This window comes from Thermobia domestica, chromosome 1, assembly GCF_964235325.1.
Source record: "Thermobia domestica chromosome 1, izTheDome1.hap1.1, whole genome shotgun sequence".
NCBI classification, from domain to species: domain Eukaryota; kingdom Metazoa; phylum Arthropoda; class Insecta; order Zygentoma; family Lepismatidae; genus Thermobia; species Thermobia domestica.
In genome coordinates this window covers 115,601,151-115,627,567 of record NC_137454.1, presented here as the reverse complement: position 1 = coordinate 115,627,567, position 26,417 = coordinate 115,601,151, and the positions used below count along the sequence as shown (strand labels likewise).

General features: G+C 35.9%; 1 protein-coding gene across 4 annotated transcripts in view; it reads right to left on the bottom strand.

Annotated features, from left to right (window-relative positions):
* Positions 1 to 26,417, bottom strand: part of sli (slit guidance ligand) — an 833,494-nt gene that overhangs the window by 72,075 nt on the left and 735,002 nt on the right. For all 4 annotated transcript variants that reach the window (XM_081762100.1, XM_081762119.1, XM_081762110.1 and 1 more), the window contains one exon: positions 13,113 to 13,184. In XM_081762100.1, coding sequence (XP_081618226.1) covers positions 13,113 to 13,184 — 72 coding nt within the window. The remainder of the gene's footprint in view (positions 1 to 13,112; positions 13,185 to 26,417) is intronic.

The window sequence follows — 26,417 nt, the reverse complement described above, 5'->3', positions numbered from 1 at the left end:
TCAATATGATCTGGCACCCTTTAGTCTAATCTTTGTTTCGCTTACCCACTTATCTCATACAGTTATGATATATAAATGATAAGTTTTGTGTACGTCATTTTAGCGAAATGATATATAAATGATAAGATTTGTGTACGTCATTTTAGGGAAATAAGGATTGTTGTTTTGCCTAATTCTCATCTCACTTACAACAGCAGACAGTTTTTAAAAATCGCGGAAATCGGGACAAATTACAATGTTAAAATTTGTCAATCGTGCTAATGATTTCAGATGATTATTATGAGAAGTTACGGGAAATAACACTAGGCTTCGTTTGAGGGGGAAGAGGTGGAAGCAAAACAAGCTTAATAGCCTTTCCTTTTTGTTCAGTTTAGCTGATAAAGGTTAAACATTCCAGAAATTAATAAGTATTGACCAGGGGGTCATTGCGAGCTTTTTCGTGGCTAAGCGGTTAGCGTACGCGCCTTTGCCGTGGGAGATCCGGGTTCGATCCCCGGCGGAAGTTCATGTGGTTCGGTTTCCACATTAATAAGTAGGTCCTGTCTCAACTATATCGAACTAAAACCTAAACTTATGATTGTGCTGTAATAGGAAGATGCAGAATACATGTGAGTTTGAATCTTCTCCGAAAATGTATTTTGGTGTTTCGACATCTTCTAAACGGTTTGCTTGATTTCAATGGAACTTTGTATGACCATCAGTGACTACCCTTAGAAGAAGAAAATTCGAATACCAGATCCTAAGGAGGAATAATTACCAATTAACCTCGTATTCCACGTAAATGGTGCTAAGCAATGACTGACGCAACCGCTTATGCTTGTAAGCTCATCAGTGTTGCGTAAGTGCCAGGGGGTAAGATGTTCAACAGGGAAGTTTGTTTCGTGACTAAACTAAGAAACTCAAGAGCCGGAGTTAGTGAGCGCAGGCAGGTGGGTTGCATTAAGAGTTACGGCGCAAAGGAGGTTACTATTTGTTGTTATTATCACACCCTGGAGGAAAGCAAATAAGGTGTTGAATTGTGAATGTTGTGTGCACTGCTTTCTTTCAACACAAAAGCATCATTGTTTGCGAATTTCTAAATGGCACATTTTCACAATAGTTGAAAAGGAGTGGTGGAAAGCATCCGTGGCCACCACGCTCACCAGAGCTCATATTTTTAAGCTTCTATTAAAAATATCACTACAAACTATGTGCATACAGTATTTGTATCAATGACGTTAGGTTGTTCACTCTGTTACATATGATGCAATGAGTCTGCGTGGGAAGAACTGGAGTGTCCAGTCATTGTGTGTAATCCATTCAACAAAGTAAATCGAACTGCACTAAATATACCTGAATTTTTTGGAGTTCACTTATTATTTAGCACACGTAGTGTATATGAAATATTTAGTTATAGCAATAAATAGTTTTGAATCTTTACTATGCCTTTAAGGACATATTGTACTTTTCTTTACACGCTACAACATATTTTTGAACGCCATGTATTTTATCTATGTTGCCGAGTCGAGAATGATGTATTTTATTAAAAAGATAACCTTTTAAAGAAACAAAGAACATTCAAACAAAAGAACACACAAAACTACACGAAAACAACGGAGAAAATGCCACAACAGTAAAAATAGCGACAAAGAAAGAGAAATGGTAAAAAAAAAAAATAAATAAAAACAGCTTCTTTTTATCGAACACGATATGGCGGAGAGTTTGACATTAACAGAGTGTGGCCTCCAGTCATTGTTTCATCAATTCCTACTCTTCCTCTCTCACACACTCCATCCTGTCCCACTCCACGGACTCGTTCTTATCTCCTTTTCCTTTCATTTTTGGTTGTCAATGTGTCTTTTTATTCCATCAATACTTTTCACTCTAGTTGTCTTGCTCATTAATGCTGAAGCTCAGTGTACGGAGAAAAGACATTGATACGACATTTAAAAATGAGGAGAATTTAAGGTAAATACTATTGCATATTCCCTCTCCCTGCCAATCCATTGTACAGTATGACAACGTTGATAATAAATTAATTAATAAAATGAACCATTATTATTATTATTATTATTATTATTATTATTATTATTATTATTATTATTATTATTATTATTATTATTATTATTATTATTATTATTATTATTTTGCTGATTTAAGATGAGTTTGAATCTTCCTCTTTTAAACGATTTGCTTAATTTCAACGAATTTTTGCATGGCCATCTGAACCATGAGTGGCTATACTTAGAAGAAAAATTTCGAGTACCAGGTGCTAAGGAGGAATAATCACTGATAAACCACGTCACCCACGTAAATGGAGCTAGAACTTCTTTATTTCAAGTGTTTCCTGCTGGAGCTGCTGTCGACGTACCTCCTTTAAAGAGGAGGGACAAGTTGCAGTGTCCGAGAGCCTTCAATGGTAGGATGCGGACATGGTTGCCACATTAAATTACTTCATGGTCTTCGCTGTACACTGTCTTGTTAGCCATTGTAAATAGCCTATGATCTTCACTCAGTAAGACGAAACGACTAAATGAAAAATTGGCAACATAACACTTCCTTCCCTAGAACAAAGGGAAGGTTTCCTCCTTAAGAGGTCGGCGGGGATGGCGCCGAAGTATTTTTCACATATTTTCCGAGGGCACACTTGAAACAGAAAGACTCTAAACAACGCCTTATATACAACATACACAACCACTTATGCATATAAATTCGTCAGTGCTGCATAAGTTCGTCAGTGTTTCATAAGTTCTAGAAGTAAGATATTTAACAGGGAAGTTTGTTTCGTGACTCCACCAAAACTCAAGAGCCGGAGTGAGTGATAGTTAGTGAAAGTAAGTGAGTTGCATTAAAAGTTAAGGCGTAGATGAGATTGTTTTTTTGCTATCACTTAAAATACCCTGAATAAATGCATATAAGGTGTTGAATTGTGAATGTTGTGTGCACTGTTTTCTGTATGGCGGATTATATGGTAAAGAGGCTAAATCCGGTTTTCACATTCTCTTTCTAAATAATTCGATTGATTTCAGCGAGTTTTCCATCCCCTTTCTCCAACTTACGTAGTGAACAAGATTAGACTCAGTAAAGAAAGTCCTTCACTCTAATATATATTAACTTTTGGGAACCTTAGTAGTTGTTACTAAATTTAAGTAGTGGCATAGTATTGTAAGTTTATTTTTTATATAGTTTGGGAGATATAGTAATGATCTGGATTAGAATTTTAGGAGTAGTTTTTATAGGAAAATAAGAAGTTTAAGGGTGCTAAAGATAAGGCAAACCAGGACAAAATACTTGCTACCTAAAAAAAAAAAAAAAAAAAAAACAGCAGAAGTTCAGAATAGGAACGTGGAACGTCTGGACCTTGACAGGTAGGAGCTACGAGTTGTCGGAGACACTGTCAAGAAGAAGGGTAAGCATAGCATGCAACCAGGACACTAAATAGAAGGATTGAAGACCAAAGGAAATAGCAAAGGGATACAAGCTTATATACACAGAGAAAAAGAAAAGAAAGAATGACAGTGGAATTAATTGTCTTGATAAGAATATGAAGAAGAAATTGTAGATGGATATGAACAAAGTAAGCGACAGAACTCTTATAGTCAAGCTCGTGCTAGAAGAAAGAGAAACTTTGAACATTGTCAGCGTGTCACACACAAGTTAGGTGTGATGGAGAGACAGCAAGAATTTGAGATGGGACTAGATAGTACTCTGCAGAATTGTTCGTTACATGAGAAGACTGTCCTACCAGAAGATCTACGTAGACGTATGGGACGATGAAGATCAGGATATGAAAGAATACATAGATATGGATTTTGGAAAGCAGAAATAAGAAATTCGAGAACAATGCGAAGAACAAGTGGCGAATGCATATGATCTTGCTATCCTGAATACCTTGTATAAGAAGAAAGAAGAACACCTTATTACGTATAAGAGTAGCCTCTCAAGGTCTCAGATCGACTTCATCTTATGGAGGAGACAAAACCTATGTGATGCAAAGGACTGCAAAGTAGTACCAATTGAGTGTCTAATGACACAACACCTCTTTATAGTAGCCGACATCTCCATTACGGAAAAATGTGAGAAGAATACAATAAATTGTTCCTGTTTGAATAAAGTGGTGGAAACTCGATGAGGCAAGTGCTGAAAGATTCGAAGGGAAATTACCACATCGCAAATATTGCAAATGAAGGAAGAAAGAAGAGATGCACGTAGAAGAGAAGTGGACAAGAATATCAGTAGCATTCAAGGAAAAAAAAAAAACAGTTTTGGGAGAAACAATTTGGAAGAAGCTTCATTGATAAGGAAATGTGGTGGTGGAATAAAAACAAGTTCAAGTGGCTGTGAAAGAGAAGTAGTAATACAAGAAATGACAAATCTCTCAGAATCAACCAGTTCTGAAGGATTACAGGGAAAAGAAGAAGAACGTCAAGAAAAACAGTTAGTGGAGCAAAATATCAGGCTTAAGGCAATTTGTACAACGACCTGAAAACAAGGAGGAAGAAAAAAATATATATACAAGCTTTCGAAGCTAAGAAAGAGGCAAAATAAAGACATTCGTATATTCACTGCATCAAGGACGAAAGTATCGCGATTCTGACAAAGAAGCGGAGATAGGAGAATTTTCAGAAACTTCTCAGTGAAGAAAACCCGAGGGGAACTTGTGAAAATCTACCCACGAATCAGGGAATTGTTTGGTCTATGACTACGGTAGAAGTGGAAAATGCCATGAAAAAGATCAGATGTAAGCCCCAGGACTGGATAAAATCCCTATCAAAGCATTGGGATCTTGTATGGTGGGCACTGAGGAAGAAGTGTGTTCCGAACACATATATCTGTAGTGTATAATTCAAGATATCTATGATGGATGTAAACGGGAGGGAGGAGTGGGTATAGAACAGCAAAAGAGTTCACAGTTAAAGTGAGATATCATAAGGGATCTAGTCTCAGCCCATACCACTTTGCATTTGTAATGAACGAGCTTACAATTGATATTCAAGAGTTAAGACCTTGGAATATGATATTTGCGCACGACATTGTGTTGGTGAGTGAGATCAAATGAAATGCAATGAAATCTTTGAAAATGAAAATGAAAATGAAATGAAATCTTTAAGTGTAACGTCCCACGGTTATGCCGGTTAGGATAAAGGAGACGGTGATAATAAGAAATGAGTGAAATGGAGAAAGTGGGAGGAAATGGGAGAACCCCGAGAAAACCCACGAGCACGGTGTTTGTCCACCACAAAGTCCACACGGAGCGAGCTGGGATCGAACCAGGGACCCCAAGCACCGGAGGTGGAAGCTCTACCACTGAGCCACCGCGCCCCCCAATGAAATCTTTGAGTTTTACGTCTCACGATTATGCCGGTTAGAGAGGAGCATTGGACAGCAAAGGGATTAGAATTAGTAAACCCAACACAGACTATTTACATTGCCCTTTCGGGGAAAAAAATGTAATCGAAAATATAATAGTACGACTGGACGAAGAAGAGGTAGTAATGACAAAGAAATTCAAGTACTTGGGATCAATACTACAGGAATAGAACAAGATGTAAACAGTAGAATCAGCAGCGGTTGGACAAAATGGAGTGAACCGACAGGACTATTGTGTGATTGTAGGTTACCAATGCACCTTAAAGGAAAAGTTTACAAAACGGTAATGAGACTTGCCATATTATACGGAGCGGAATGTTGGACGACGAAGAAGGGAGAAGAACAAGAGTTGAATGCTGCGGTGGATGTGTAGAGAGACGAGGAAGGACAGAATGAAGAAAGATGTGATCCGAGGAACAGTAATAATAAGACCAGTAGTAGAAAAGCTACAAGAAAGTACACTTCGATGGTTTGGTCACATAAGAAGACGACCTTTGAAATATGTAGCTCACCGAGTAGATTTATAGAACTATAAATAGGAAACGAGTGCGAGGTCGGTCAAAGACATTCCTGAAATGTCCTGAAAAAGTAGCCGAAACCTTTCGTTGAAAAAGATTATCATTTAAAACTTATGAATAAATTAAAACTTTATTATGACTATATGTAACATTTATTGAGGCCGCTTAAATTCGAGAAAGAGAACGTTTAAAAACACTATCTACAAATTTCGAAAATTTTGATACGATATAATAGTAAATAAAGAAAGAATTATGTGAATAATGATATTAAATCATCATCATACCCAAAATAGCCGTTTGAAGCTTTTTGTAAACAGAACTCTCTGAAGTTCAGGATAAAATGTCTCCCGAACATAGAACAAGATGTATGGAAGACAAGATTTTATACAAAAAAAAAAAAAAAAAAGTTGTGTCTGTTTCTTGGTTTCTGGTACTTGTTTCTTGCTTGCCTGTATTTAGACAACCAGTAAAACCCATATCAAAGTGTATAACTTCCAGAAACTTGATAAGATGATTAGGCAACCAAAACGGCATTTATGATATGGTGATTGCATACTGTACACTTGCTAGAAACAACTTCAATGCCAGTTTAAAAACCAATGAAGACAGCCAGATCCGAACTGAATATAAAAGTCAAAAGCATTGGTAAACGCATTTTCTTAATTGTAAAATCCACCACCACAGGAAAACAAAAGTAGTATTTGAACAAGAAAGTAATAAATAGTAAAAAATAATAATAATAACAGAAAGTTTCTGTTTTCTTTATTTTAAAAAGTCGGCTTTTTGTTTTAAAAAACCTCCGTTTCAAAAAAATCCGGCTTTTTTAAATCTCTAGTGGGGATCAAAATCAGTGAGTTATCTTGAAGATATAACAGTTAAATCTTGATCTCCATTGCTAGAAGCCATAACAACGGGAATCTTGAAAAACACTGACATGAGACACGTATCCACTTACTTTTAATGTGAAATTCACAAACCGAGTTCCAACTTGACGAACTACTGAGATATTTTTTTTTTCATAAATTTTGACCCCTGTTTCTATTCCTTAGGATACACAATTTAATTAAATAGACATGACAAAAGTCTAGTTCGAGGTAGTCGATAACTAGGTACAAAAATTCATTTCAAACGGTACAGTCATTTTCTCCTGATTCGATCCAACACAAGATTACTTTCATTTTTATATATCACCAGCAGAGTATCCATTCTTTGCACGGGGAGAAATACGTTTTATTTTAGATATAAAGGAGTGAATTTGAATTTAAACGGCATCGGAAGTGTCACCGATCGTCTCAGCAACCCCAAAAACTATGAATTCGACGCCAATATTGGTCATTTTCTATAATTTCTATAGATTATATCTCCCCCTCTCCCTCCCTTAAGTTGCCGGGCTGAATTTCGATTTAAACAGCATCGAAAGTGTTACTGTTCATCTCAGCAACCCCGAAAACTATGGCACTACTATCGGTCTTTCTCGATCATTTTTTATATATCTCCTCTCCCAAAGTGAAATGATAAAAAACATTCTAGACCCGAACCTTATCTATGTTGAAAATTTGATCGAGATCGGTCTCATGGTTCAAGAGTTTATTTATTTTTCCTCTTCTTCCTCACCTATGTGGTACCGTCAAAGTAAAATGATTTTAAAAAAAAGAAAAAAAGAAAGCTTCACATCTGTTGAAAATTTGATCAAGATCGGCCCGGTGCTTCGTACTAAGTCACAAACATAGTTACTTCCATTTTTACATATTATATATATTTCATGGATATTTTATACTCTCACAAATTTCTTTGAAAAATTCAATATAAGAATATCATTTAATAAAATTTATCGCCTTCAGAATAGGTTAATGTGAACAAAAGTTAATTTTTTTACTTCAAAAAAAAAAAATATATATATATATATACGAGAAGAAAAAGCATATTTACGTTAGAGCGAATTTCTTTTTACAATAAGGAATTTTTCAGTAAAAGACTGTGGCATTACTGCAGTCACTGTGCGCATCGATACTCTTTTTGTTTTCCCAGAAAAAATAAGGTTTCCTTATATATTTTTTTTCTATTTTTGTCGTCTTCCTGTTTATCCCGAGGGACTAGGTGGAACAAGACGCAGAAGACGGGAAGGAATTGGAGGGAGGGGGAATATGTGGTAAAGAAGAAATAAGGAAACTTTTATTACATCACAAGTCTCTTGAGGGGCAAAACAGAAAGAAATAGTCGCACATAGGTTGGATGGGGGGGAACAAAACAGGAATATTGCATTATCTATTAGTCCCGCCAGGAAGGAAAAGAAAGAAGCCGCAAATCACAATTTATCCCGTCTTATGAACTTTTCCTTTTCTTTTCTGTCTACAGAGAAACACAATGGATATCCAAAAGGAGAAGAAAGGAAGAAAAGGAAGTCGAAGTAAACCCTCTAAGCAAATATTGAGGGTGGATGACAACCAATGGCCAATTTTGGACCCATTTTGTTTTATGAAATGGCGCACAAGGGAAATCGGAGGGCGACACCCTTGTTTCTTGACATTGGTCGTGTATGCCATGCTTTCCTGTGTACACAAAGTAAGTTCAGATCGGTTTAGAAGCTACTTTCTTCGTATAAAAATTCAATCGGAACAACTAAGAGAATTTAGTATTCTTATTAACAGTATCGAAAATAGTGTCCCATAATGGTTCAATCTAAAAGATTATTTTATTTTCCTCGAATGTCGTTGGAGTTATGTCCTGTGTGCTGATGGAAACTTAATGTCAAATAAAACTAAATGAATAATGATAAAAATTAAATATTTATTGAAATGGCCCAAAAAATAGCGAATGAATCAAACAGTCCTCATTTTGTCTATTCGTGCCACGAATAGAGGCGGATCTAGGCTGGGGCCGCGGGGCCTAGCCCTCCCAGTTTTCGTGTGACGAAACTAATTTAATCTATTATTTATATATTTTTGAAAGTTTATAGTAAACTCAGGGTCTATACCTATCATAGTTTGGCTGCTGGCTGGCTCCCCAGTTTTATCTCCTAGATCCGCCACTGACCAGGAATACACCATCATCATTTCTACAAAAACAAATATTCCAAAACTAGAAATCATATTGTACTCTTTCGCAACGTAAAGAGAAAATAATCATGTTTGTGCAAAATCCATCCATCCATTTGTCAGGCACGTAGCCAGGATTTCGTGAAGGGGGGGGGGAGATCCGTGACATGAAATACTGTGGTCATCACATCAGGGCTCGATCTTTCTAAACTATTTCACTAGAACATATATTGGTTCGTTTAGCCAGGATTTCGTAAAGTGGGGGGGGGGCATGACATGAAATTCTGAAGGCCCAGGATCTTCTAACCTACTTTACTATCAACATATATTGGTTTGTTAGAACAATAACATGAGAATATGTTGGTAAGCATTTTAATAAACTATGAAGAAATATCGAGTAAAATTAAAAAAAAAAAAAAAAAACGTATTGGAAAAGATTATACAATATTTACATCCTTCCTCTGTTTATTCAAATATAACAATTTTCCTTTCATTATGACCTCAACTATTATAAAAAGTACATATTCACAATTATAAAAAGTATATACATACTCAATAACGTCTTGTAAAATATTTTACAATATCTGCGTTCCTTTTTCTGTTGAATCAAATGCTAACAGAACTTTCTTTCAACATAAATTTTTGTTTTTATTATTCCGTCAACTACTGCCGGTTCCAAATGACAGGTTAAAGGATCAATAGAAAATTCTTTTTGAAGTAACATGTTTGATACTGCAAGGATGCGATGACGAAAAATTATGATAAAAAAGGTCCACGCTGTTACACAACGGCACTATGTTTTCGGAAGCTTGAAATCTCCCTGACTAATAGCAGAAATTCTGAGAATTCCGTAACTTTTCTAGAAACTTCAAATTCCCTGACTCTTCCACAGGGATAACAGGATATCTTACCTACCTCGCCACCATGTATTGCAAGCAATACAAATCTCCTAATGAGAAAGAGTAACCAAAAGCTTCCTGTAGTTTATTTTTAAGGCTGATCCTTCTTTTTCTCATTTCATTTTGTTTCATCGTTCCTTAATTTTTTCATTTCTGGTCTCGAAGGGGGGGGGGGTCCGGACACCCCCCCTTGACTACGTGCCTGCATTTGTGGATATCCATCAATACAGGGTTATTTGATACTCCTATTAATTACAGCGTTTGATGGGCGAATCTATGCACGAGAAGAAACGAAAGGGTTTATCCTGCACGAACTACAATAGCAGCTTTATTTCAGAATGAATTATGAGCGTCAGAAATGCTGCAAAAACCGAACTTTGAAGCTATAGCTAGTAATGATAGCTATAACTAGTAATGATAGCAAAGTTGGTTTTGAAATGTACACAGAAAATACCTATAGTAAACGAACAAAAAGACACCTTATACTTCATTCAGAACTTTGGGACGACTGCGCAAGGTATCCTACAAAGGAAGTAAGATTTCCGAAAATTGTGTGAGGAAAAGGTAGATTCAAATAAGCATGCGTAGAAGGAATGGCCACCAAGGAAATGCGTTTCGAATGAGACATGCAGATATTTAGAACAGGCATAAGAAGAAAAGGAATTGCTTTATGTATAATGCCAGTACGTACTGGTCCACAAGTAGGAAACTTTTGGACCAGTACTACATTATAGTTGTTGTAAGTCGGAAATAATACCATAAGTCAGTAAAAATAACGGTTACTACTCTGTGTAAACACTTACAGCATTGGCATAGTCAGAGGAGGCCCAAGCGCTTCGAGTTATTGAATGTTGATAACTGTAAAGGGCGTTTTTTAAGGTATACTGCTCCAAACACATGTAAGTCTGGAGAAATGAGTGAAAACTTTATATGTCGAGTATCATGTCCTTAACTTTCAGAACCTTGTGAGATATTCTATTTATGGGAAATCTTTGAACTCCTCCTTTCTCCTTAGGATATGCATTGTAATAAAAATGACTTGATGAAAACCCGGTTCATATTCAAAAAATTAATGTCAAATGGTTCAAGGATTTCTCCATGATGATGTAACAGGCACCGTCGATTTGAATGTTATTTATGTGTGTAGATTAAGAAAAGGTCAGATATACGCACAAAGGCGGCAGAACATTTTACGCGTATTGTTAGAAGTAATTTCCATTTTTTCTTAAATATGAAGTTATTAGTTTCATAAAATAAAATATCACTTATTATCAGGGGATTGAAGAGGGGATTTCACGTTTCCTTGTGAGATTTCATCGTCTCCTCTAAAATACTTATCGACGCCACTGATCGAATTAATCTTTGCTTTTCTATACTCTCCCTAATCCGACTTTAGTTCACTTGTTGTTTTTCCTCTGGTAATTTTTTCTACTTTTTACACGCAATTCTGAAATTGAGATGATGAGATGGTGCTCTAGCCAACTCAAAGAGATATTTATCGACTTTTACATTTATATATTAAAAAGATATTTATCATGAAAAAGAGCCCATTAATGCATATCCAAGGACTTCGGAAACAAAACACCTTCTTTCTCATAACTTTCTTCTTAACGAGGATTTTTAAAAAATAATAAAATAAAAATAATATGCAAATGACGGAAGAAAATCTCTACCGAGAAGAAATTCGTCCTTATCTTCTTCGCAGAAAACGCTCTGAACAAACAAATACAAAGAAAATATTACCATAGTATAAAGCTATTTTCAAACAAGTAGCAATGTTACGTGTACACCAGGTGAAGAAGTACGGTTTGAATTAGTGGTGGGCACAAAAACCGGTTTCCTCCCAAACCGGTTTCGGTTTTCTCCAAAACTGGTTTCGGTTTTCTTCAAAACTGGTTCGGTTTTCACCGAAACCGGTTATCGGTTTTTCATCGGATTCGGTTTCCTAGCCTCTGTGTTGAATCGACCTTTCAGTTTTGTCTCAGTTAGTTACAAAAAGTGCATTCGCATAATTTTTTAGCCCTTAGTACCTCAAGGCGACTATAAGGTTGGAAACACTTTATGGCTTGGAAGAACCTCGCAATATTAACGAAGATAACGCCCGGCTTAAAAAGTTACTGATCTTATACTCTTATTACTGTTCACTTAATGTTTAAGAAATAGCCTATAAATGGATTTTTTAAAAATAACCTTTTCTTAGAAACATGTTTAATTTCAATTTACTGTTGATAAATTTTCATTATTATTGTCAGATAAAAACAATTTGTAACATATAATTTTAAATAAAATATTTGAGGGGGCCAAGCCAAGATGTGGGGAGGCCGTTGCCTCCCGTGCCCCCCTTAGCTACGTCCCTGATAAGAACAGTAAAAACATTACAAATTCCACATATTCAAATCTAGGACGTTAATAGAAGTTACTGCTAGTCCATTTTTCGAAAAACATTCTTCTGTACTCACTGTCAGTAAATTTATTTTACGCGTATACATTGTCTCTTGGCAATATTATCCACATAATAGGTATACAGCACACAGATAATTCAATTTCGACTTCGATATCATACTACGAAGATGAGATTTCTCTAGTCTTAACTCACGACACGGTTGAAACACTGTTCAACAATCTAAAGATTGAAGATCTAAACTATTGGGTCAACGTTTTATTGTATAGTGAAAATAGGAAATGTAATGTTTGTTAGGCACAGATTCTCAACATCGGCTTAAATACATTCACATTCGTGTCGTCGTCAATCCTGTCCTTTGACCTTATCTGAACACCTTGTGCAAACCTTATCTTCTAGTAGGATAACGCATGTCTCCATACCGCCAGAGCAACCAGAGTGCTTCATTCGGTATCGTTTCGGTATCTTGCCTGATAGTCTCTGTTTCTAAGAATTATCGAGAAGGTGAGGAATGTGGTGAGAGGGGGACAAATCCTTTAGAGTGGATAGCGTAATATTGTAATACTGCAGTTTTTTTCGGCAATACAAATTATGCATTTATCGTACTGTCAGACGAGACATTACTACTAATATATGTCTGTTCAATGAAGACTAAAACGCACAATATTTATGATAGAAGGACGTATCTTTGCAACATTTTAATTTAAGACATGAGCTTTATCACACAACTTTTAACATATTTCTGTATCATACTCGTCAAAAGTAAGAATGCTAACTGCTGATTTTTTTTATGGCAAGCCTTGTATTAAAAAAATCAAACATTAGCAACAATGCAGTAAATTAAAAAAAAAAAAACTTCGTCAAAAAGATAAATGTTTTACAAAATAATGATGTTATTTGGTGTACTCACAATGTTTGGATGCTGCGGAGTGTATCAAACGTTCCGTTCGCCAGTGATTGGATGTTGTTGTCATACAGAGACCTATAGAAAGAAATAATAAAATAAAAAAAGAATAGTAATAAACTACATATCATCATCATCATCAAAAGCAATAAAAACACAAGACATTAAGAACTATTAACAGAGCAGTAAACAACAAAAACAAACGACATTAAGAACTATCAACAGAAAGTAATCTTGCCAATTACGTAAGTTATTGTTCTTTCTTGAAAAAAAAAAAAAAAAAAAAGAAAAAAAGAAACTATTTCCCAAACTGAAGGTTGTCACCAATCGGATAGAAGGAAACAGTGAAACTTTAATAATTTCAAAGTTTCTTCAAATAGTTACTCATATTAGCATTTTAAAAGCACTTATTCTGTACTCATACACGTACAGTCAGCGACAAAAGTTCTTTCCGTTTGGTAACATTTAAATATTTTGGGAATAACGGTGGTATAGCTGGAACTTACAATGGTGAAGTGGGTGGAAAGTACAGAAAATTACATTATTTTTAATTTACTGAAAATTGTACTCTAATTGTCCTTCCATTCAGAAATTATTTAAGAAACTACTTTCATCAAACGGAAAGATTTTTTGTCGCTGACTGTAGAATACACTGCAAATGACCACCCAATTTTTTCAACTTAAATTGGTCGTAAAGATCAATGGTTCTGAATCTTTACAAGCCTAGGGTCCTCAACCCAATCCATCTATGCACAAAAGTGAACGTAAGATTTGGAGGAAGCAGTCTAAGAGCCAGAGAAATGATTCAATTCTTAAAATCACTCTTGAAGATACATATAGGGCCGGATTCAGGGAAGTGTACCCCCCTGATTCGTTGTAAATATTCACTATCTAAAATGAGAAACTAGCAGTGAAAAAAAAAAACAACCACAACAACAACAACAACACTTTCCAAAACTTTCTGCCATCATGTTTCTTTTGGGGCTTACAAGAAAGCAGAGCTTTGCAAAAACAATAGTTGAAGTTGATTATATAAAGTTTGAAGGAAAAGGATTCACCAAGGAAAACAATATAACACTTGCCAAACAGAGAACAAAACAAAAGCCAGGAGGAGAGAATATTTTTCTCCTGCATATTACTTGCGACCCTCTTTAAAATACTCCCCCCTTCCCGCTCTATGTACCAGTGTTGTCAGAGGTGAAGAAAATTATCACATACCATTTGTAAGAGTTTCAGTGTGATTGGTAGTTATCGACCCTATATATCTTCTGTCTCTACAATTTGTCTTACATTAGCCATGTTTTCCTTATATTTTTCCCCCGAAATATGCTATTTTTTTTTTAGTTTATTTATTTTGTTAAGATACGGTCACTCTCCTTACTTGCCAAAAGAAAGGGATCAACGGCCTTTTCTTTGACCGATTCTTTTAAAGCTACAACAACCTAATTTTTTAATGATGAGTGAGTATATTTCATCATTACAAAATTGATACAAAACCAGCAAAAATTTCGGTTTTACATATTAAATGGCTGATCAAAGGAAACATATACGAATTCCTTCTTCATAATTTTTGCATGTTAAATATTTTATTAAAGGATATACATTTTTTTTCTATTTTTTAAAGACCTCCACTTTATTTTTTTTTAAAATATGAATATTGATAGGAAAATTCCTGAAAGCAAATATTTTACCCCTCCCAAAAAAGTAAAAATCAAGTGGGAAGTGGAAACTCTATATTTCAAACTTACGAATACAAAGTCCATATAGTGCAATATAGTAGCTTGAATAATTAGCTACTGTTTTGATAACACCAGTAGAAGAGTTACAATATATGAAATGAAATGAAATCTTTTACGTCCCACGATTATGCCGGTTAGGCTAAAGAAGACGGTAATGATGAGAGATGAGTGAAATGGTGGAATGAAGAAAACGGTAGGAAACGGGAGAACCCCAAGAAAACCCATAAGCACGGTGTTTGTCCACCAGAAAGTCCACACGGCCCGAGCTGGGACCGAACCAGGGACCCCAAACACTGGAGATGAACGCTCTACCTCTGAGCCACCGCGCTCTCTGAGTTACAATATAATTCGTGTTATTGTATGCAGACGGTTTTTCTTAACGACGACAAATAATAAATAAAATATCATCCAATAAGAGAGGGGGCGGAATGGAATCACCAGCGCCCTTAAATAGTCTATCGTCCCTTTTGTTCCAGCATCTCCTTTGAAAACGAGAATGCGCCCTACGGGATGAAGGGCGTCAACGCCCACGTTGAAAACCACTGGCGTAGAGTAACCATTTCCAACTCAATGTTATGTGACGTCATAGTTTGTCGCTCGTATTCTCACTATACCACACAGAGAGAGTAGGGAGAAGACAACAAAATAGCGTTGCCAGAACACAGTGGTGACAAGCAAACAAGGCATAGCCAATGATTTTGCAGATACACCACTCGTGGATTCATAACAACTCGTACACTTCTAGCACTTGTTTTAATTCGTCCCCTCCGTTCTTTGCTTAATCTATTCTCTCTGTCCTAACTCTGGTCGTAAAAGCCCGCTTCTACGTCACACATCAGCCAATTAGTACAGATTAATCTAGACTGGTTGATCCTCATAAAGAGGGTGCAATTATTTACCGACAGGAAGTAAAACTCAAATATGAGAGGACGTACAATTAAATTATAAGATTTACCGTGGTAGAGGCGATACGTAATAGAAAGGTAGCGTTTCAAACTCCTCGGCTATATACTTTTTAGGCTTCCAAACTATGGTACGAGTCAGTATAGAATGATTGCACTATGTTCGTTCATTTGCTTATTTACAGGTATTAGAGCAGAAACGATACGAGACTATTTGCTAAGGGCCGTGTTTTGCAGAAAAATGACACGATTTATTAATGGCAATATAGTAATTTATCTTAGCTTTGGTAAAATAGGAGGAGGAGGAGTTGGTCAAATTAAGGGGCAATGTTCGCTCGGTAGGAAAAGTAGTTTCTCTGTTAAGTCACGATGACACGAACACAGAAAATTTTGTGCCTCACGAGAATTAACCCTGGACCATACAGTTACATACAGGGTTGAATATGTGACTAACAGAAACGGGATCAATCACGATAAAATGTGATTACACAACGTGATATAGATTTTTTTTTTTAAAAAAAAGGAATGTGCAATATGCTTCTATATTATTAACTTACAGAAGAAAAAAAAGAAAGACACTCTAATTTTCTGCATAAGTTCTTGTTTGAACACGTTCTTTTGCGAGCGCCAGATTTTTCTTCTGGTTTTAATTCCTTGGACGTAGGAAGATAAAGCTTAAAATGAGAATGAAATTTATATATACATAAAAAAAAGGAGGGGGTGCGCTTGGTTCTTCTTCTTTATTAAACCCAAATTGTAGTTCATGAGTTCCCAAGTCAACCCTTTTTAATCTTTCTTCTTGTGTGCACAAAATGTTCAAACAAAATTTCCCTTTTCCTCAATATTTCAAAGCCTTGTTTCAGACTAATAACGACTTTTTTATGAAGTATTTTTTTCTTGTTATACTTACTTTCTGATTTTAGTTTTTTTTAAAAAAAAAAGAAAAATAATATACATACAGTACTTCCTTGTTGTAAAATAGCAAAAAATGTAAAAAAAAAGAACAAAAGAGTATGAGCTAAAAAGAAACATGAAAGAAAATTTCTTTTCATAATTTCCCTCAGGGGGAATTAATAACTTCCAAATGAATTGCTTCTGTAAGTTTACTTTATACAGTACATAGTTTTGCATTTTTTTCCTTCCTGAAAAACATGGGACTTATTAGTAGCTTAGCTTCTTAAGGCAAGAAAGGAAGCTACTCCTTGAGTCAATGATAGCCTTCTTCATTTTTTTTTCAAGTATTCAAAGTTCATTTTAAAAAGGCGTATTAACAAAGTAGAAAAACGCTAGCATGATTCAAACTATTTTCTCAAGACATACTTTTGGTTTTAAGAACCAAGATGCCGCTACAGATTTTTCGTAAAATATTCAAAGTATGAACGCAAATGTAAACCTACACTTAATGATTTTCATGGACTAACGTCATGCATTCAATTTTAATAGGTTCAGGGTTAAATCTCCGGTTGCTGATTCTATTTAAAATGAAGGGTTCAAGGAGGAAAGATATATCTTAATCAAGCAGATATATTAACGTACACTGATTAGCCAGAAACATTATAATCATCTACCTAATATGTGTAACATCTGGAATGTTCAGTTTTGGCTCTCAGAACAATAGCAATGTGGTTCGGAATGAAAGCAATGAAACCTTAATATCTATCTGGAGGCATGGTGCACCACTTCTGCACACGAAGTCACTTAATCAATGTAACGATGTCTCAGAGGGTGTTGAAGAACTCGGATCTAACATTCAATGACATCCCACAAGTGTTCAGTTGGGTTAAGATCGGGTGGGTTTGGGGACCATTGCAGCAGTTGAAATATACCATTGTGCTCCTTCAACCGCTGCAGCACAACGTTGACCTTGTGGTAAGGAACGTTGTCATACTGAAAGATGCCATTCCCAGCTGGAAACATGGCCAACATGAATGGGTATATTTGATTAGCAACTACCTACCGATAGTTAAGAATCATCCTAGTACTCTCCACACGTACTACCGAGACTATGGATGACTATATGAAGGATTCCCAAATCATAGCGAAGCCACCACCGTCCTCCAATCTTCCTACAGTGCATGTCTTGAGCAGCTGTTCCTCTGGAAAAACGAGGGATTCTGACCCGGCAATTAATGTGATGAAGGCAGGCAGCATCGTGATTCATCGGACCATGGAACGTTGTGCCATAACTCAGCGGTTCAATGACGATAGCACGTGCCCATTCCATTCGTAATCGACGATGCTGTGCGGTTAACATTGTACACGTGTGAGACATTGGTTGCAGAGGCCCATATCTAAAAATGTAAGATGAACGGTGTGCTCAGATGCACTCATTCATTGTCCACTGTTAAAGTCTGCTGTTAAATGTGCTACAGTTTGCGCCCTATCATGTTGTACTGACCTCGACAGTCTACGACGCCCGACATTTTTAGCTAGGTGTGTCCGTCCCAGTCTTCTGGTTTGGTGCTGGTTTCACCGTTCTTTATCCACCTTTGGAAGACACTTACCACGGCACTTCGCGAACACCCGACAAGTCGCACTGTTTCCGAAATGCTCGTTCCCAGATGTCTGATCCCTATCAAACTCTGATGTATTACCGTCCTTTCCTATTTTATACCCAAGCATCACACTGACTGATTGAATGAGATCCCTGTCACCGTCTGGCGAGATGTGCCCAACGACTTCGTTCAAAAAGTAGCGGGTACTCATGATATATTGACTGGTCAGTGTATTTGTTTAAAATGGGAAAACAGGAAGTTTCCAAGGAATGAAAAGAAATTGTAATGGTATTTATATTAAGAAAAGGTACAATATTTATCGTGTGGGGCCGCGGTGGCTCAGTGGTAGAGCGTTCACCTCTGGTGCTTGGGGTCCCGGGTTCGATCCCAGCCCCCGCCAAGTGAACTTTGTGGTGGACAAACACCGTGTGCGTGGGTTTTCTCGGGGTTCTCCCGTTTCCTCCCACTTTCTTCATTCCACCATTTCATTCATTACTCATCATCACCGTCTCCTTTAGCCTAACCGGCATAACCGTGGGACGTAAAACTCAAAGATTTCATTTCATTTCAATATTTATCGTATTATAATCGATGAATATTTTGTGCATACGTCGATGAACCTTTGGGCTTGTTACGACATAAGAAATGGTGACTTAGTCGAAGACTGACATATATATTCAAAAAGAGTTTTGGCATTTGTGAACTTTCCAATCTTCTCGTTTAAGATCGTGCACTAGGCGTTTGAGTGTTTGTTCAAGAAGAGCGTCTGTTTTCAGCACTGACGCTATATGAGATGTGAACCTACAGTTCTCGGTGGGATCCGAACCACTGTAATGAATTCAATGCTCTCTTTTCGGAGATCGAACCCGTACCAAAGGCACGCGCGCAGGTCATTAAACCGGCAGGGAATTGAGTAAATGCAATTGTTATGATGGAATATTAAGTTTATTAAGATTTGAAGTGACACATAGTTACCCAGCCTTAAATGCTAAGTCTGTATTACAAAGGAAAACTTTAAAAAATGTAGGCTCTGCATGTTTTGTAGAACAGAATATTTCAGTGTGCTTATGTGAAAAACTTGAACATCCTCAAATATTTCCAGTTCTACAAAACGCATCGATCCTACAGCGTTTCTCGGTTTCCTGGAATTTTCTGTAAATGGACAAGAGCCGTATTGGAACGGGACGACTCACATACAATGAAACATTGGAATGGCAACTTTCTCGACTGTCACTGGGACGTTAATTCCTACAACGAAATCCTCACATTGTATGAAGCTGACATAAATCAAGTGGAGCTGCATCAGGACAAGGTGTCCAGTCATACAGTCTGGAATTCTAAAGATGGATGAAAACTAAACGGCGTGACAAACATCTTGGCATTTGAAGGCGGCGCTCCAAGTTCCCTTTAAATGCTGCTAACAAATGAGAGGCCAGCGGTATTGCCACGTTTATTTTGCACACATCCACGTCTCTTCCCTCTCACCTAATCGCGCCGTAGTTTGTCTGCTTAGCCATAGTCACACCCCTTTACCACTTGGCAACGTCGTGTCAGAGCTTGCGTTTTATTCATTTAGTTGAAATGCCAAGATGTTTGTCACAGGCTTTAGGACCGGGATTCATGCTATTCCCTTTATTGATATTCCAGTGAAGAGTACCGAACTTCCATTGGACTTCTGAAACACTGTCTTTCTTTTCGTACGTTGTCCACCTTTTACAGCCCCTCGAAAGCATCCCAACAGAGGTGGATAAAATAACATGTGCACAGAAAGTCTTCTCCAGTGGAAAGCGAGCTGTCGGGCAATTGTCAAGAGAGCTGGTTGTCTCATAGAACACAAGTGATGGCGTGCTGTGATAAATGAATAAACATCTACAAAGATAGAAATACGTCAGCCTCTATACTATCAAAGATATACTCTTAACATTCATTACATCCTTAACAAATGTTTTACTTCGAAGTTTTATAAATATATTCTTTAGGCCAATCTGTATGTTTATACATTCCATCTGTATGTATCAAACAAGTTTAAATAAGAGAACATCATTGTATTAAATGTGTATGAAACTTGTTTCTCTTCTGCATGTACAGTGCAATGACAGTTCAAATTTTATTTACAATAGAGAATATAATACGACCTAAATAACACTTTCAATTAAAACACAAGGTCAGCAAGAGGGGAGGTTGAAAGAGAATCCAATGATAACATCTTGATATAAATAACGCAAAATCATCGTTTTCATTTTCAATGATTCTTCCCCCCCTCTCCCCCCCCTCTCTCTCTCTTTACTATCACGGAATATTTTATTTCTATATCCTAAAATGGACAACGAATTGGAATGACATTTCTCTCGCCTCCTTCCTTTCCCGCACGCCATTTAAATAAGTAGTTGATGTTTCTTCTTCTTCTTCTTCTTCTTCTTCTTCTTCTTCTTCTTCTTCTTCTTCTAAAATATTAATGATTGAAAAGTTTACGCCTCGGATTCCTCAACGAAAAGAAAAAAAGGCACAGAATAAAAAAATAAATGCTTTCTCATCGAATATAACAGAGCAAAGAATCGAATATAATAATATTTAAATTAGTGACTGTTCCATCAGATTGTATCGTGAGAATATTATGCATCTCTTGTGCAAAGATGTCTCCACTTTAAAATTCAGAATAGACCAGTGGTGGCTCGTGAGGTAAGTCACATTGGTAAAAATTACATTTTTTTTAACTCTACATGCTAAGGGAAGAAAATTTAAATAGATAAATTCCCTTCCCTTAGCTTGTGGAGAAAAAAAAATGTAATTTTTCTTTACCGATGTGATTTTCCTCACGAGTCCCATTAGAATAAACTAATCTTATTTGCACTTGGCGTACCCAGCTTTTTTTTTTATGTATGTGTGTGTGTAAGAATCATTTATGAATGTCGCCATCATATTAAGCATTCTATTATTGCCAGAACCCTTGCTGCACATTTTGAAAAGCTTGCATCCATGAACAGCGTCTTCAACTAACCTGTTCACTTTGATGTATAAACTATTCTCTTTAACACGGTCCATAATTCTAATATTCTTCTACGCCCCTCCTTCGTTTTCCTTTCACCATACGGGGCGCATAGTGGCTCAGTGGTAGAGTATTCACCTCTGGTGCGACGGATGCCTAATATGATGGCAGGACACGTGAGTGGACATCGGATCCGTGAATTTTATCAGAGTACTCCTGTTTCCTCCCGCATTCTAATTCTACAAATTCTTTCATAATAATTCACTTTCATAAATCATCCGTCTCCTTTAGCCTACAAGGGATACTCTTCTAAAGAATAACAATGAAAAACAATGAAAAAATTTTCATTTCAGCTACATATCACGTTTCTTACAATACAATTTCTTCTCAGTATGCTAACTGTGCATTTTCTTCTTTTTAATGGTATGCAGCATTGCTTTTTTTTAAAACTTTCTATTCCCAACTAATTAGAATCATGTTGGTGGGGCTTACAAAACTGTCCGAGTGTCCGTTATTCCACCCAATAACTCTTGAACGGAAGAGAATGTTTGAATTCTGTATGTTTGCAATGGAGCAATTATCTAAATCGAGTTCGTCAACGGAGTCAATCCATAAACATCTTCAGGGTTACAGTGACTTTAACTGTGATGAACCATAGCCCATTTTCTACCACTAAAAAGATAGCGCATTATTGTAGCATGTTAGAAGTTACACACGGTGCCATTAGATGCCACCAAACAGCGGCTGACATCTACCGGACGAAATTAGAACTTCGAGATGTATTCCTTTTTACTGTCTTTACTAAAGGTTACTTGATTCACATTTCAATAAGTCTATCTATTTTCCTTTTGCATGATGTTCACGTTTCTCCTTTGTATAGTACAATACTCTGCACCAATTGTTTCAAGCATTGTTTTTTTTTTTTTTTTTTTTGTAATTAAATTTACAGTAGTACCTCGACTTACGAGTGTCTCGTCTTGTGAAGAATCCAAATAACTAGTAAAATAAATATATTCGTGAAAAGGTGTTTCAACTTGTGAGAGAATATTCAAGTAACTAACATAAAAATAAGTACGCCAAAAGCTTGTAATAAAATCATTCAACCTTAATCTAACAGACCGGAAAAGGAATGCGTAAATACGTCTTTGGTAAACATTGATCAAGTACTGGCCTGTATTAAGAGATCAGAGAACTATGAATAAGAGCATGTTTTGGCATGAAAAGTGTTTCTAATGATATGAATGGGGCAGAAACTGAGAATTATGCAGTAGAAGTTCGTTTATCTGGCTTTTTTTTTATCAGGCCTGCGCTTCCGCCACATTAGACCAGAATGTCGGGAGTCTACCGTATTTGTAAAATAAATTCTGCATAAAATACAATCCTAATTGATTTTTTAAATTAATATACATGGTTTGGGATATAAAACAAATTAATGGGATATCTTTTATTTGATATGGGAAAATTCGATTAGGGATACGAGTTTGTAACTTTCTGGAAGAACTAATCTCATCATTCAAGGTATTACTGAATATATTTAGATTTTACCTAGGCAAAATAACTATTATCATGTCAAACATTTGCTCTGGCTCAAATACATTGTAGCAGTGGAGGCTTTAGTGGGTATTTCGGGTAGGCACGGGCCTACCCAAAAATTTTGAAAAATATATAAACGCTAAAAGATACAATAATGAGTAAATATATTTTCCATTATTGATATTAATGATAGATGATTATTTAACAAACAGCATTAACCATTACTGTAAAAGTAATTTCTTGCTGTAATTAATCAATATACGTATCCGTATGTATCCATAAGCGTATGGCTTTCGAGAATGCGCTTTTGATGCGTTATCCCTCGCAGCGAACGCGACCTAGGTGGCTACTCGTTAATTTTACTTTCGTCAGAGTTACAGTATAAATCATACTGAGAGCCAGTCACGGTTTCTAGGGTTTTTTTTTTTTTTTTTGCCAGATCCAGATCTATAATAGCAGAATTCCAATACTCTGCACAAAGCATCTTCCAAGCAGTTGTTTCATGCTAAAATCCTCTTACCTGGCAACACGTCTTTCCTTTTTTTCCTTTCTTTTACACAGCAGGCGGTCTAGTGTTCGGAAACGCACCAAATACGCTCGAGCTGACGTTTTCTCCGCGTTTTTATTGCTTTCGCGTTTGAAGCGCATTGTGATTGGCCATCCACATTCAAATACTTGGTCAGCGTATTCCAAGCGTACGCATGAGCAATAAAAACGCTTTGCGAACGCTTTAAATAGCCGCTTACTAAGCGAGGGAGTAGGCCTACCCAAAATCCTAAAGCCGCCCCTGCATTGTAGGTAGTCTGTGTGTCTCAGGGCAAGCTGAAGGAAGCGGACGATAAGTGCATCTGTATGATTACAAAACAATATATTTGTTGAGCGTAGTAGTAGGACTAGATGAAAGAAAAATATTTCGTTAATAGATTACATACCAGGGTGATTTGCAACAGATGTTCTGTGCAAAACACATTTAGTAGATTTTGGAAGATATCTCGAATAGTTTTCTAACAATTTAAGAATAAGAGCAGTTGTATCCAGGGTCAGATTTACTAGTAGACCCGCTAAGCCCGCGCATAGGTGCGCACGTTGGATGAAAAGTTAATAAGCAAGACGAAAAAAATGTCAAAAGTTCAATAACATTGACACACACACACACAGAGACACACACACAGACACACACCTGCACACACACACACACACACACACAAACACACACAATAAAATTCTGTGCATTGAACTTCAGAACATGGATTCGATGTATTTTGGTGCACAGAATCCAAATTTCGAAACCCCAGGATAATTGACTATGTCCATTTTTTTTTAATTGTCGAAAACTTTGAGTGATATTGTTTTTTGGATTGAGGGGACACACGTTTTTCGCCCATAAAACAAAATTGATACGGTCAATCGTCCTGGGGTTTTGAAATTTGGATTTTGTGCAACAAAATACATCGAAGCCATATCTTGGGATCCTGTGCACAGAATTTTTATTTGTGTGTGTGTGTGTGTGTGTGTGTGTGCGTGTGTGTGTGTGTGGCTCTGTAATAATAAACAAATTTTCTTATACTGTTTCACAGTACCCTTTTCTCCAGTTTCATTTGCTTCTATTATTTTATTATAATAAATAGGAAAGGTAATATTGAAAAAGGTGGTTTTATTTATTGTAATCAAAACAATTATTTTTATCACAGTAGAAACGTAAACTAAACTTTTTAGCTCGTTATTTCTTAAAACCAAATCAAGTTATGCTGCAATTATATTGAAACATTTATTACTGACATATCAACAAAATTATAAAATATTTTGGGAAAACTTCGTCCGAAGAAAACTCATTCCCAAAAGTGTATTACAAAAGTAAGTAATTCACGCAACATTATAGGATATTAATGAAATACTTATTTTTGAAACATGAAGGAAGTTGCTTCTTTTTGAGAAAATCGTCCGGAAAAAAAAATGAGTTTTGCTATATTATCAGGTTATTAATGCAAGTTTTATTATGGAATATGAATAAAATCGCCTGTTGTTGTTGAGAATATAATCCGAAAAAAAATTCACCCCATGAGAAAACTATTCCTTGTACATTTCTTCAAAACAAACGAGTTAAGCCACATTGTGAGATTATCAACGAAACATTTATTTATGAAATATATATATAAAGAAGTCATTTTTGGGAAAATCGTCCGGTAAAAACTCACCACAAGAATAAACTATCCCTTTGAATCTTCTCAGAATAAATGAGTTTTGGCATATTGTCAAATTACAATGAAACATATATTTATGAAATATGAACAAAATCACGTGAATCGCTTTTGAGAAAATCGTCCGAACAACTTACCCCTAAGAGTAAACTACTCCTACTGAATTTTTCCAGATAAATGGTTTATATCACAGTATTACATTGTTAATGAATAAAATATAAACGAAATTCGTTTAAATCTTTCTAGCTTTTTCAAGAGTTTATAGAGTCGTTTTGAAATAAATTGCCATTTTCATCTTTCAGTAAACTATCGTTGTTTTTGGGAGTAAGAAGTAAATTCACTTTCCTCTCCCTGGAAGTTCTTATGGAAACCTTAAATTTAAAATTTATTTTGGACATGTTGAACAATATGGACTTTAGGTGAATGAACACATTTAGACTACATCGAGACGAACAGTCGGACGGATAAACATCCAAAACTACCCTTTTCGGTATGTAGATGCCATTAAACGTGTAAATTTGTTGAAATCTTGAATTATTTTCATGAGCCATATTATCTTCTCTTCCATTGCTCGAAAGTAAAAATAAAATTAATCATTCTATGCAACTTTATTGAAAAGAAATGTAAAGGACTTTTCCTAGTAAGAAAGTAAAATTGGCCCTTGATCCAAATGGAGTCGTTATTGATCCAAAATGTTAGTTTTGACCTAAAACCAACCCAAAAAGTGTTTCGACTCCTACCCCTACCTCTCACCGGATTATCGTATCATACATACTCACATGGTTATATATATATATATATATATATATATATATATATATATATATTGGAGGGGTGGTCCAAATAACTTGAAAGTTTCATAGATCGTAGATACTATGGAGGTTTAAATGTGAACATTTTTTTTTTTTTGCAAAAAATCGATATGTATATTCTTGGTTTATTTGCATGTTGAAAAACCTTAAAAATCATTAAAAAAATTAGGGGGACATATCGCTATTTTTTTTGTTGAAAATGTTGTAATAAACTTAAGCATAACATATATTTTTTTCAGGGTCTGAAAGTGATGGCAAGATGGTCAAAAAATTAAAACTAAAAAGCTTGTTTCTTCACAATTTTCTTTTACCATTTTAGGAAACTCAACATCAAAACTTTCAATCCAACTTAATATTTAAAAAGAGCACTTTGAAACGCTTTTTGGGGCATCTTTTTGGTTATCGAACATCGTTTCGCAAGTTTTCCCTAATTTGCGTATTATTTATTATAATACTTCTTTTACAAAAGATCAATTTTAAATCTACTTTATACACTATTGCAGTTGTTTCTTTCCAATTCGCAATTTTAGATGTAATTGAATCTTATAACTTCAAGAATCACAAATTAGGAGTTGAAAAACATAAACAAAAAATACATTTAATTTAAATAAAACGATATTTGGATTATACTATAGCTATATCAATG